Here is a 12,805-nt window from a genome sequence, read left to right as displayed (position 1 = left end):
GCAGACAACAAGGCACCAGTGGAGCTATAAAGTACACTCCTTTTCTGATTCACACTACAGTCTCAACTGTTGTTCTCCATGTGGTTTGGATCTAACTTTTACTTCCCCAAACAGCGGTTGTCTGACACCCATCTACAAATACAGGCCTTATGGTTTTGCATGCAATATCTGCCAGGCTGCTTTTTGGCCTATATTGCTCGACATTTCTGTAGCATAATGCAAAATCTTTTATGTTTTCATGGGCTTGTAAAGAACAAAATGTAATATTGTTCTATTCAGAACAGTTTTAAAATCCTCCAGAAAATACTCAGATACATAAAACCCCATGGATCATCAATTGATGTCAGTCACCTGAGAGGCAGAGATGAGCTGCAGCAGAGAGGCCAGGCTCTGAGACCATGGTTGGCCAAAAACCATTGTGCCCAAGGGGAAGGAAGCTCTGCTTTCTGATCAATGCAGTATTGTTGCCATCACCGTGGGAACATAACAAATGGCTGTGTAAAGCATTCAGGGATGATGGATATGCTTACATCCTTCCCTAACATTATTGTTGATCTTTAACTACATGTGCCCAGGCAGTAACAGGTGCTTTGTTCCTTTGTTTTAGTATGATGGATTCAAAACTCCCTGGTAAGCAAGACATGAATGGCCCTGGGGGACAGAATAGCTCTTAGGCAGCCTTCACTGGAGGCAAAAAAGTGTGGTTATGTGCAGAAATGGCTGCTCTTTGGAGCAGAGAGCACGCTGGTGGGAGGGCTGTCATTTTAGCATTGAGACTATCTTGCTGTTTGGTATTTGCAGCTCCCTCTACATCTGGTGCTGTATTTGCATTAGTGAAAAACAGTTACTGAAATACAAAAAGTGGAAAGATTGAAGTCTTGCAAAGCTTGTCTTCGTAAGACCCACCTTTTAGTCCATCTACCACTGATATAATACCAGTTTTCCTGTCAATGGAAAGGTGCTTGTTAGTCTGACATGTGCTTGCGGAACACCCAAAGACAGAAACTTTGTCTTAGAGAGGATGGAGGAATGAACCCAGGAGATCTCAGTACACTGTGTCTTGCCACTAGAATGGAAGGTCAAAAGAAAACACATTTAGTGTACTGTTACAGGTTCCCTACTGCATCTTCAGTACAGGCTTTTGCTCTTGTAATACGCAGAAGAGCTGCGTAATTTTACTAGTCTGCATTCTCGAAAAGTTAGAAGTATATCCATAACTTTTCCTGCAATGGGTGGATGAACAGAGGAATAAATAAAGTGGGGAAATTCTACCCAAGCTACATCTGTGAGCAGAAAAAAAAAAAAGACTTAGGTAGAAGATTTTTCAGTAAAAACACAGTAAAGACCAAAATTAAGTTCCCAGTCCTACCGGTCTTGCACATGGGTAGTTATCAAGGATGTTCACGTACTAGTGGTCACTGTCAAGCCAAAGATTTGTAGTAGATTAGATTAAGCAAAAATATGACTCACAGGGTTAAGTTGCTCTAGTGTCTAGTCTTAGCAACATCGCAGCCCACTCACACTGCAGGAGCTCACATGTTATGGGGCAGACTTCCTTAGGCCTTAGTTCACATGAGCTCAGTACCCATGACTGTGCTAGTTTTTTGAATGGACCTTGATCCTATTTAGATAACAAAAGCAGTGGGCCTGATATATAGACAGTGTTAAATGTGAGAATGGATATTGAACAGCTTTTGTGATAAGGGAATTATTTCAGTTGACAGGCTCAAAAATCTGGCTCTTAACAAAAGGAAATCTAGTTGAGTTCTGAAAGGCAGCTAAATGACTATGAATGTCATTATGATATATGGCTCTGCCCAGTGCTCATTGGACTAAACTGTATGAGATGTGCACAGCTCTCTTGAGCACCCATAGATATGCAAGTTGAAGGCTGCAGCCAGATTTCAGCAGCTGTACTGATGTTTTCCACTGTGTGCTGGAAGCTGTGGCACCTTGCATGGAGCAACACCAAAAATCTGCCATTAGTATTGGTAATTACCCTATCTTTATTAACTGGCCTATTTATGCAGCAAATGTGTTATAAAAAGAGAAGTGGCTGTCAATGTGCTTCGCATGATACTCAGCATATGGGCAAGTCAGTATGTTGCATAAACCTTTATCTTCCTTAGAAACTATGGCAGAAGGCTCCCATATTTTTTCTTTTAGGTACAATGTTTAGTTAAGATCTGACTATAGTCCTTATGATGGCTATGAGTAAGGAAAGCCAATTAAACGGGTGAAGATCAAACTGTGAACTGTGAGCTGGACAGTAATGATCATTTACTGACAGTGTCATGTAAGCCAGGAAGAGCAAACTTTTAGTTGGATAGGTTCAAAGGGGAAAAAAAGGATAGCTCTGGAGTGGTTATGCATTATTTTCATGATGCTTGTGAAATAGTTATTAAGACCCTAGACAGGTAATAGCAGAAGGTGAGTGAAACACCTGAGATGGTCTTTGGCATTGCCAGAAAACATTCTGGGGGCAGAAATAATTGATATTTCTTCCTGTTTGCAACCAGCAAAGTCTTGAAAGCGGAGTCTCCAGACTATGCAATACCGCATTTCCACTGCAAAGCAGCAGGCCTTTTCAGCCTGTGGAGCACAGCTTCAAAGCTCTGATGGAAACATTGTGCTTCCAGGCCTTTCCGGTTAAGATCTGATAAGGTGCAAGGGGACTATATAATGTTGAATTTAATTATGAGGGGAAAAAGAGTGAGAGAAGGAGATGAGATTTAGTAAAATGGATTGAGTCTTGATTTCCTCTCCTTATGAACATGAACACTCCTCCCCACACTGGGACAGAGTGAGGAATACCCTAATAAATCCGAAGAACTTACTGGGTACCTTTCACTGCCTGATGGATATTTTTCATAATCTGGTGGAGTTCAGCCTTTTGTCATTATTTGAGTCCCAAGATCAGTCCTGCCCTGCTATTGCTTCTCTTGGGAATAGATACCAGATTAAGAAATGTGTTATGAACACCTTAAATTGGCAGTTTCCTCAACCTCCAGTGATCCAAAGTCAACAGTAATTAGGAAGCAACATGCTCTTTGGCATTAGTCTACTTTTCTCTCCATCTCAGCTGTGGTTTGAATCTGGGAGTATTAATATACTACTTGCTAGCAATGGGTTGGGAATAGCTGCAGAACAGATTTGTGGCAGATACTCTCTGTTCTAGGCTACAGAGATTCCCTGGGGATTTACTTGCATCATAGCAAATGCCCATAAGCATATTCAGAAGGAAAATGCAGACAGCATGATGCTCTTCCCACCTGGTTTTGTTGTAGTGGTTGTTTTCCAATTCTTTCCCTGGAGCCTGCACAGTAATAAGCAGGTCAACATAACCATTTTGTTATAAGAAAGAGATATAGAAATAATATTTTAAGGTGTCCCTGCCATGGCAGCGGGGTTGGATCTTAAGGTCCTTTCCAACCCAAACCATTCGGTGATTCTATGATTTTTATAAATTCATTAAGGGTGAGAGTTAATAGAAAATTTTCTGTATTTTTAAAGAGTATTGAATTTGTATCTGGCCTTATTTCCAATGTAAGTCATTCAGCTATACAGCTTTCCCCAGACAGCTGTCCTTAAGAGAGAAGCTTAAAAGTTGGGACAGCCTCAGGAGATATTCCCTGGGAATGGATTGCAATGTTCTGGAAAACCACCCTGTTTGCCACAATAAACACAGAGAGCCAAAAGCATCTTTGACAGCCACAGCTGCTGTATTTTGGTGACAGGATGTTCTATAAAAGGGCAATTACGGATACAGATAACTACTCTCATAAAAGAGCTTATGAAAGTATATTTATCCTGAAGTAAAGGTTGAACTTGATGATCTTAGGTCTTTTCCAACTTAGTTGATTCTGTGATTCTATAAAAATTATAAATGCTGGATGGGATCCCAAGAGACTACCTAATTCACCTTCCTGTTCTTAAAAAGTTCTGATGATGGAGATGCCATGGTGTCTCTAGGAAGTCTGATTGCTTTACAGTGCTTCACTATCTATATAACATCTAATCTGAATACCTTAGGAGTCTGAACCCATGATTCTCGTCTTATCCAGAACTTCCATGGAGACTGTTTCTTCTCTCCTTTTATCAGCCTGTGAAAAATGTTGCCATCTAAAAATCATAGAATTATACAACATTTTAGGTCAGAAGGGACCCCTGGGAATTACCTAATCCATTCTCCTGCTCAAAGCAGGGCTAACTTCCAAGTTAGCACAACACCATGTAGTCGAGTTTTGAGTATTTCCAGGGACAGAGATACCATAGTCCTTCAGGCTCCTGCTCTAGTCCTTAACCAGCCTTATATGATGCTGAGTTCATGCAACCTTTTCATAACAGGATGGCGTTGTTGATATATGATCATCTGGTGACCTCCAGCAATCTCCAGGCCTTTTTCTGTAGGACAGCTGTATTTCTAATTGAATAGACTAATTCCCTCTCTTGTATTTGGGTAGCTGATTATCTCTGCTTAAGTCCTTCATTGTGCATTTGATCATATTGAATACCATCCCATTTATTTCTGATCCTATTTCCAGTTTGGCAACACTATTTTGAATTACAAACCTTTATCATACTAGCAGCCTTTCCTGGCATGATGTTGCTGTACATTTCATCATAATACTCTCTTCTGCTGAAAATATAATACTCTATTTCCTTTTGTGGGTCGACATATAGGTTCATTTATTTGCACCTCTCCCAGAGCAATAACAGAAGTGCAGAGAAAAAGCCAATCTGCACTGGATTTTGCTAACAACTGGACTTTGCAAAGTTAAAGCAGCAAATGGAATTGATCCAAAATCCGTTTAAAGGTGATTCCAGTGTGTTCAGCATGTTTGAGATCAAGCATGAGACAAGTTAGCAGCAAAGGCAATTTATCTGGGGGCTTTAGAGAGAGGAAGAATGTTTAAATTGATTTATTTAGAATTATTTAATTTTTTTAAGTTGTGGTTTGAAAGCTAGCTCTTGGTGGGAGCTCTGTGCACACAATGAGCATGTTTGGCCTTGAGCGCATGTGTCTGGTTTTAGTTAAACCAAGCTGGCCACACTCATTCCACCCTGCACATGATCTCATTCCATGCTCCTTGTCATGGTATCTGCACACCATCCAGCAATATATTAACAGCGTGAGTAACGTGTCTTATGTTGATTATTCTGTCACCAAGGGAGAAGTGCGTCTTGTCTGGTACGGAACTCATTGTTTTGAACAAAGCTCTATACTTATGCTGGAGAAAAGTCAAGAGCTGAGCCTTGTGTTAGGAGAAAGAACTGGGAAGGTGTGTGCTGGCCCTTGGGTCTTTGGTAAGGCCGTTTTGGGATTCAGCCCAGCTATAACCAGAAGATTGTGGTTCCTGCACTGATGAGCTCTCCTTGCACTGTGGAAAGGCTTCTTTCAGTGCTGCCAGCATGATCAATTCATACTCTGTGACAGTTAGGGCACCTCCAAATTCTCCTATTAGTCCAAGAAGGAAAATACTCCTAATAGTCTTTATTTTACACTAAATGAAACGACCAGGTTGGTGTTACAAATGCAATGTGCTGTGTGTCAGCTGAATGGAAGAAATAGCTCCAGGCTGCAGGGAGGAGAGGGAAGGCTTGAAAAACTTGTTCGCCTGCTCAGTGTTCATATTTGTTCTGTGTGCAGGGAGTGAGCTGAAATCCATGCCCCCGCTGGGCCTGTTTACAGTGTGTGCTACCCACAGGGCAAGTTTTCTGCTACGGTCATCTGTCAGATTGGAAGGGAAGGGCCATTGCTAGTGGTTGTCATTAGAGACTGCATCATTCTTTTTGCATATTGACTGAGCTGAACTCCAGCCTCAGCTCCCATCTGTGTGATAAAGGAGGTGCTTTCCTACAGCAACTCAAGTGTGAGAGCCCCAATGCCCTTTATAGGCCAAATCAACTTCAGATTGTGCCTGGGAGCAAAGTGCTCCTCCTTTGATTTGGGATAAAACTGAAGGACTGAAGGCTGAAGCTTATTGCTCTTTCTCCCATATGCAGTTCTCAGAACAGATTTTTGACCTAAACATGCTCCCCTCCCCACTCCCTGTGCTACACTTAACTGCTCTGTCTTAATCCGATAAAAATGGGCAGGAGAATCCGGCATTGGCTCCTGCTGTGCTTGTGCTTTGTTTGCACATCCACATTTGGCTGTTGGAGTCCCCGCCTCCCAGGTTCGGTCCTCTTTGGCTCGGTAGCAACTATGTCCCTGAAAATAGGAACTAAAGGACCATGGGGATTTCCTGGCCTCCTGCTGCTGCTGCTTTTTCTCTAGAGAGTAGCTTCTGACTCCTCAAGGACACCGCGGATATAAATCCTTGTGCCTCTCAGCTCCTTATATGGTGACATGAAGAAGTATTAGCATTTTAGGTCTGATTTGGATTTACCCTCGTTGTCTTCTCAACTGGGGAACTAGAAACTTTAACACCATAGGCAAACTAGTTCTTAACCACCAAGAAGCCATACCTTGGTTCATGCATGTGCATGCTGTTGTCTCACCACTGTGTTACTGAAGACCAGACCGCATCACTGACAATGAAATTCCCCTACAAAACCTTTGCAACAGCTGGTTTGAAGCATTTATTTTTTATCCCTTCTGGAAGGGGTTTAAAGATACTTGTTTTTATAACAGCAGAAGAAAGAGGCTGAGGTGGAGGGAGGGTGCCAAGCAGGCTGTGGGGCAGAACTGGCTTTGCTGGCAAACGGCACACTAACAAACACAGAGTTGATGGGCAGTGAAAGCGGGAGGTCATGGAGCTGGGGACACCTAGAGGGGACTTCAGGGGGCTCTGCACTCTTGAGCCATCACATCCAGACATGCAGGGAGTGGAGATAATTTTCCTGAATGGGGGGAGAGGTATCCTTGTTTATCCCAGAGCTAAATGCATTTTGGTGACTTATCCCCACCTCTGACAGAAGCCACCCTACAAAAGAGGCAGAGCACTGAGCAGAGTTGTTTTTCTGAGTGAGGAAAACACTTGTGTTTGTCTTTGGGAAGGCCTTGAGTGACTTTGCGTGAATTCTTTGGAGCCTGGCATGATGCAGTTTTGTACTAGGTTAGTGAAGAGTGCTTTGACAAGGTGTTCTTGTGCTGCAGTCCAGCCCACCCTGCTGCAGGCTGTGTCCTCACAAGACCATCACTGGGTATAGTGCACAGGGTGCATATGAGCATGAAACCATAAGGAAAGTAACTGCACTTAATGGCTTGAGACACATTTAAGGGCAGAAACAAAGGGTTATGGTGGCTGAAGGAGCTCCAGGAAATTTCAGGGGCTGCGGGAGCCTGATGTCTCTTCAGGGCCAGCTGCTAGCATTTAAAAAGGCATACGAGGTTTTTTTCTTCTCCTTTATCTCCCCCTCAGATTCCACACTGATGAGACACAAATCCTGACAAGCACTGAGAGCTGCACCCCCTGCCACGTACCCCGGTGCCTTGTCAGCCCCAAGTTTTAACAGTAACTGTGGGTTTCTCTTCTTGTGGTGCAGGTTCCACCATATTAGCAGAGCGGCTGGGACTGTCCACACCAAGCTTGCCCACATCGACACCCAATTCCCCCACCGTCCTCTGCAGTGGTGTCTCTGGCCCCCTCTGCAGCTCTATCAGTGGTAAGTATGATGGGATCCCCCAGTGCCTTTCCTTTGGCTCCCCTGGCCTGCTCTGCACTGCCTGCCTTCGCATGCTCACTCTTGTCTCTCAGAAGGACTCTAAAATCACAGTGATCAATAGAGTCTCCTGTCAGCTCCCTTGGGGAGGAAGGGAGAGCCTCTGCAGAAGCTGTTTTCAGTCTGGTTTATGTAGAAGCTGCTTAAATGCCTAGACAGCAATATTTCTCCAACCCTTTTCATCATGAAAGGTCCCCAGGGAGGTAGCAGAGTTTCTGTTGCATGTGTGGCTCTGTGACGCACAGCTCCTTCTGGAGAGCTGTGTGGCAGTGACATGTTTCATGCTAGCTTAGGCTGGAGCTATGGATATGCCTACGGCCCCATGTTCCCGCTCCTCACACCCTCAGTACCCCCCACAGGAAAAGGCAGTATTGATATTTCTAACATGCCAGTCAATTTCAGTGAGATTTAGATAAATGCACATGCACTAGAAAATGATAGGCTATTCTGCAGCACTTTTAAAGCCCCAGGTACCTGCATGATCCCAAGGCAGTCATGGTAGGATATATAACTTACCAAATCCTTGTTGTTGTCCAAACCAAGAGTGGTTTTCATTGAAGGTACCTACCAGTCTCCAGCCTAATAACTGGTGACAGCAAACATTCAGATTTTTAATGCGTTTAGGGAGAAAAAAACCCCCATAAATTTTCTCATTGTCTTGCTACTTCATCTGGCTTCATGGTGAGGCCTCACTAGGGGTGTGCTGTGAGCATAATCACTGCAGCCATTCCTAGCTCTCAGAGCAATGACCCACTATGAGCTGGATGCTATCCATGCATGTACCACCCCACCCCTGTCCTGAAGGATCTACGTGGGGTGAGTTGCAGCCAGGTGTTATTGTCCCACATCTCTGGATTGGCCCTAGAGATGAAGCGCTGCTTATCTTAGGAGCTGCTGCCATCATGTGCCACCCAGCCTTTCGCTTTTCAAAGCAGATGGCTTGATCCACCCTTCCTGGTTCTTCCTCCTTTGTTAATGTTTAGACAGCAGTTTGAAAACATGCAACTGCTCTTTGTCCCTGCTGTGTGGGAACAGCTGTCTCTTGGTTTGCTGTATGTGGGCAGCAGATCCCAGCAGATGCCTTTCTGCTGCCTGAACCTTGGCATGTGAACCAGGGCTCAGGGAATGGGACAGTAGGTCTCAGGAGGGATCCCTGATCCTGGAGCATTCATTTCTGCTGAGCATGGTTCCTCCCTCTGTAACCAGCTCCAGGGCAGACATTGCCATGGGATGTCAGGAAGGCTTTTAAGCAAGTGACCCTGTTCTTTGTGTTTCAGGCACAGCTCCCAACTCTCCAGTCAGTTTGCCTGAGTCACCCATCTCCCCGTCCGCCTCAGGGCCCTGGGGAGATGAATGTACCATCTGCTACGAGAACATGGTAGACACAGTCATTTACTCCTGTGGACACATGTGTCTCTGCTATTCGTGTGGGCTGAAGCTCAAGAAGATGGCCAACGCTTGCTGCCCCATCTGCAGGCGGGCCATCAAAGATATCATCAAAACATACCGCAGCACTTAGAGCAGCAGCAGGTGCTGTGGTGGGGACTAGGCAGGTGGGGAGAAGACTGTGAAACAACACAGGTCTTGGTCTCTATTCATCATCCAGGAGATTCAAAAAACATCACCCACCACCACCCTGATCCCCTCTTCCATGGAACACAGATGAGACAAGCTTAGACGCTGCTCTTCTACCCTCCAAGCAAGCCCTGGGGCTGAACTCCAGGGTGTCAGGGAAGCTGCAATGGACCACTCTCCCTTGTGGCTTTTAATCTTTATCTCAAAAAACCAGCTGCTGCAGTCATCCCTTTTCTACACCATGCACAGCAGACAGGAGTCTCCAGTGTCTAGCAGGGACAGCAAGTGATAGAAGGTTTAGTGCTACACCTCTCCTTCCAGAGACACTGTGCATACAGAGGACAGCTTAGCAGAAGAGGAGATGAAAAACAAACCTGTTTCCATGTACAAGCAGCCTGACTATAGGAAACTTCTTAGAAATGATGGAGTGAAGCAAGCTCTGACCCAGCGAGGGAGGTGCAGTGAGCACATTCACAGCGGAAAGACTGTGGCCAGTGCAGACGTGGACCCAGTATTTGTGAAGCAAAACCCGCCCCAAGTCTGCAGGCAGATGAACAGCTCCTAAGGGCTGTCCCCTGCTGCTCCCTAGCAGAAGCATTCATGGCGGGTTTGCAGCCAACATTGGCACCGGCCTTGCTTCCTTGCACTGGTATCCAGCCACCTCTTGTTGCCATCCTGTTGCATGACAAGCAGCTCTCAAAGCCCACCACCACTGATTTGCGTGTGGCCTCCACGCAGCACAAGGGATTCAGCAGCATCTCTGCCCCCATGGGCTTGCAGCAGAGGGGGATGTCTCCCTCACCTTTCTTCCCCTACCATCCAGACAGCACTTGTGAGGGAGAAAATAAAAGAGAAAAAAAGAAACAAAAACCCCAACCTCACTGGGGAAGAATGTATAAACCCACAGGTCTGTGGGTTTCATTTACTGGTAACTTCATCACTGTGCTTCAAGACAAAACCAGCCGGGTGGTACTCAGCCCTTCACAGCCATGGCTGTCCTTATGTATTAGGAAGAAAGGAAAGAAAAAAACCCAACCCAGCTTGAGGGCCTTGGTTTGTTTTGATTGATTTAGATAAATCCCCATCCCTCCTGCCCCTGTTGGGAACCATGCTGTCCTCATGGTGGGTGCCTGCCATGGCAACCTCATGGCTGCTGGCTTTTGAGCCTGGTGTAGCAGAAGCTGCCTATCTCCCCTGCCTTCCAGGGCCATGCAGGAGGTAGAGACAGTGTCTGGGCCCTGAGGGGTGACCAGGGCTGGGGCAGAGCAGCAGTGGTGTTTGCCACACTGTATTGCCCATAAGGTCAGGCTGGAGAAGCTCATGGAGTTGCACCCCTCCTGCAAAGCCTTTTCTTGTGCTGTGGCATATGGCCACTGATAGAACACAGGGAAACAGCATGGCATAGGGATAAAAGCATTTAATGTGCACAGCCACTCACTGCAGGATGCCCCAGGCAGCAGGTGGGTAAAGGAGCACTTGCAGAAGCTGCTCACAAGAGCCCCTGGAAAAACATATCCTCACTTTGTCCTCTTAAGGAAACTACAAGAGGCTACTGGCTGGAGAGAGCATTGTAGAGCCTTTCTCTGAAGGCATCACCATCCCTGCAGCCTACCACAGGGGTTTGCAGCTACCCCCAGCCCATCCCGGCAGGCAGAACTAACTTGAAAGCTGATATTCTGGTTACAGGGATTTACATTATTTCTTTGCATACCTCTCATGTACCCCCCTAACCCAGCCCTGCCCTCTGGGCTGCTGTTGAAAGCCCTGGGTCATTATGGGTCCTGTGCCCAGATGCTCTCACCGAGGAGTGGGACGAAGCCTGTTTGGCACAAGTCTGGGGTAGTCACAGCAACCATGCCAGCAGCAGGCATGCAGCCAGCCTCCAGCTTGCCCCAGGACAGAGCCATGACCCGCAGATACAGGGAGCCTGGTTCAGCAGTTATACAAACTCCAGTGCAAAGCTTTCAGAAAGAAGGAAGCGAAGGAGTGGGAAGGTGTTGATGAAAGAGTAGATGTGGGGAAACGTGCAATAAGCAGCCTCCTAAGCCTTCCCCACAACAGTGGGACCGGTTCCCCTCCGCACAGGGCAATCCAAGGGGCGTATTTTATTTTTCAAGAAGCTCCATCCATGGGTACCAGTGCAGTGGTGTGAATTCCCTTTTCACCTTTTGAATCCAGAGTGTTTTAATATATAACTGTGTTTGTTTTACTGTGGACCAAACTCTAGGAGTTATCAGAAGCTGAAAACTCCCCCAGCATCGGAGCTAAAAAAATTGGGGTTAAGTCCTGCTCCTGGCATCAGCTGGCCTCTGGTTGTGAGCAGGGAGGAGGAGAGCAACGATCTCTCCTTGGAGACAAAAATAACAACAGTAAAAGCAGTAACAATAACAACAATTCTAACCTTTTGTTTTGTTTGACTGGTGTAGGTTCCCATGTACCTCTGTGTTCTTGTGTCATTCGCATTTCATTGCTTTACTTTTAAGATGTTTTGTGTTCTGTTTAAAGAGAAGAATAACTCATTGTGCAAAATTGGATAACTGTGATTGTGAATAAAGTTGATTTAGGTATCCTGCAGCAGCATGGGTGACTGAGTGTTTACCACTTCCACGAGTGTGGCAAAACATGATGGGCAGTGCAGCTGTGAGAGGCTGAGGTAAGAGCAACAGTGGCATGAGGGCCTCTTCCTTGGGGGGAGCTGGAAGGAGAGAGCTCAGGCAATGCCTGTAACCACAAAAAAGGCTCCCCGCCAACAAGAAAAGGAAAACATGCTGTGAGGAAACGAAGGACCATTAGGGGCCAGGTAATGTGGCTGAAGATGAGGCAGAGCAGTAGCAAAACAGCCTGGTGTTCCCATCCCAGCTCTGCAGAGATCTGCCAGTCCAGCACCTGACAGGAGAATCCCAGCCCTGACTTGAGCAACGTGTTGAAGAGGCTCCCTGACAAGCCCAGGTCTGGCCAAGGGAGATGCTGAGGCAAGAGGCAGATGTTTCCTGGGCATGTATCAAGGGACACAGGAACCCGAAGGGGGTTTGAATTCTCCAGAGTGATGTCAGTTCCCCAAAAACCTAACAGCATTGCTGCTGCAGGATGTGCTCAGGAGCACTCTTACAACAGCCATGTGAGATTTCCCAGCTTTTTCAACTACCATCCTGAGGAGCTCTTAGCTGTTGGGACAGGGCAAGTTTGTGCATGTCTTTGCTGCACTCCAAGAGCCATTCCCAGCTCCTGCTTTCCCAGGGGCAGGAGGATATCTAGTGGGTCTGGAAAGCCCTCTCTGGCCACAGCCTCCTTGTCCCTTCAGTAGCAAGGGATAGCACTGCAAAACACAGACTGCCCCTACAAACTGGGGCACTGACCTGCCAGATGTGCTGAGCCCAAGCACTGCCACAGATTAGCACATGTGAATTGCTAATGCTTTGAGCCAAACCCAGATCCTCCCCTGGCATTAGCAAGAGGGACCAAGGCAACAGCACAGAGACCCTGTGCTTCCCCTTGACAACCCGAGCATGTTCATTCCCTCCTGCAGCCACTACGTGCAACAGCCACAGTGAGCTTTGCATCC

At 46.2% G+C, this 12,805-nt stretch overlaps 1 protein-coding gene across 5 annotated transcripts in view; it reads left to right on the top strand.

Annotated features, from left to right (window-relative positions):
* The window catches only part of NEURL1 (neuralized E3 ubiquitin protein ligase 1), a gene marked incomplete at both ends in the record, with an annotated part of 160,779 nt that extends 151,592 nt beyond the window's left edge, over positions 1-9,187 (top strand). For 2 of the 5 annotated variants that reach the window (XM_080621339.1, XM_080621341.1), the window contains 2 exons: positions 7,492-7,608; positions 8,919-9,187. In XM_080621339.1, the coding sequence (XP_080477465.1) occupies positions 7,492-7,608; positions 8,919-9,187 (386 nt within the window). Of the gene's footprint in view, positions 1-7,461; positions 7,612-8,918 lie in introns of all 5 variants that reach the window. The other 3 variants (XM_080621340.1, XM_080621342.1, XM_080621338.1) reach the window with 2 other exon arrangements.
* Between the last annotated feature and the right edge of the window lie 3,618 nt (positions 9,188-12,805).

Source organism: Psittacula echo (genome assembly GCF_963264785.1).
Source record: "Psittacula echo genome assembly, chromosome: 6".
NCBI classification, from domain to species: domain Eukaryota; kingdom Metazoa; phylum Chordata; class Aves; order Psittaciformes; family Psittacidae; genus Psittacula; species Psittacula echo.
Note: the sequence above shows the minus strand (reverse complement) of the source record. Positions and strands in the feature narration are given on the sequence as shown.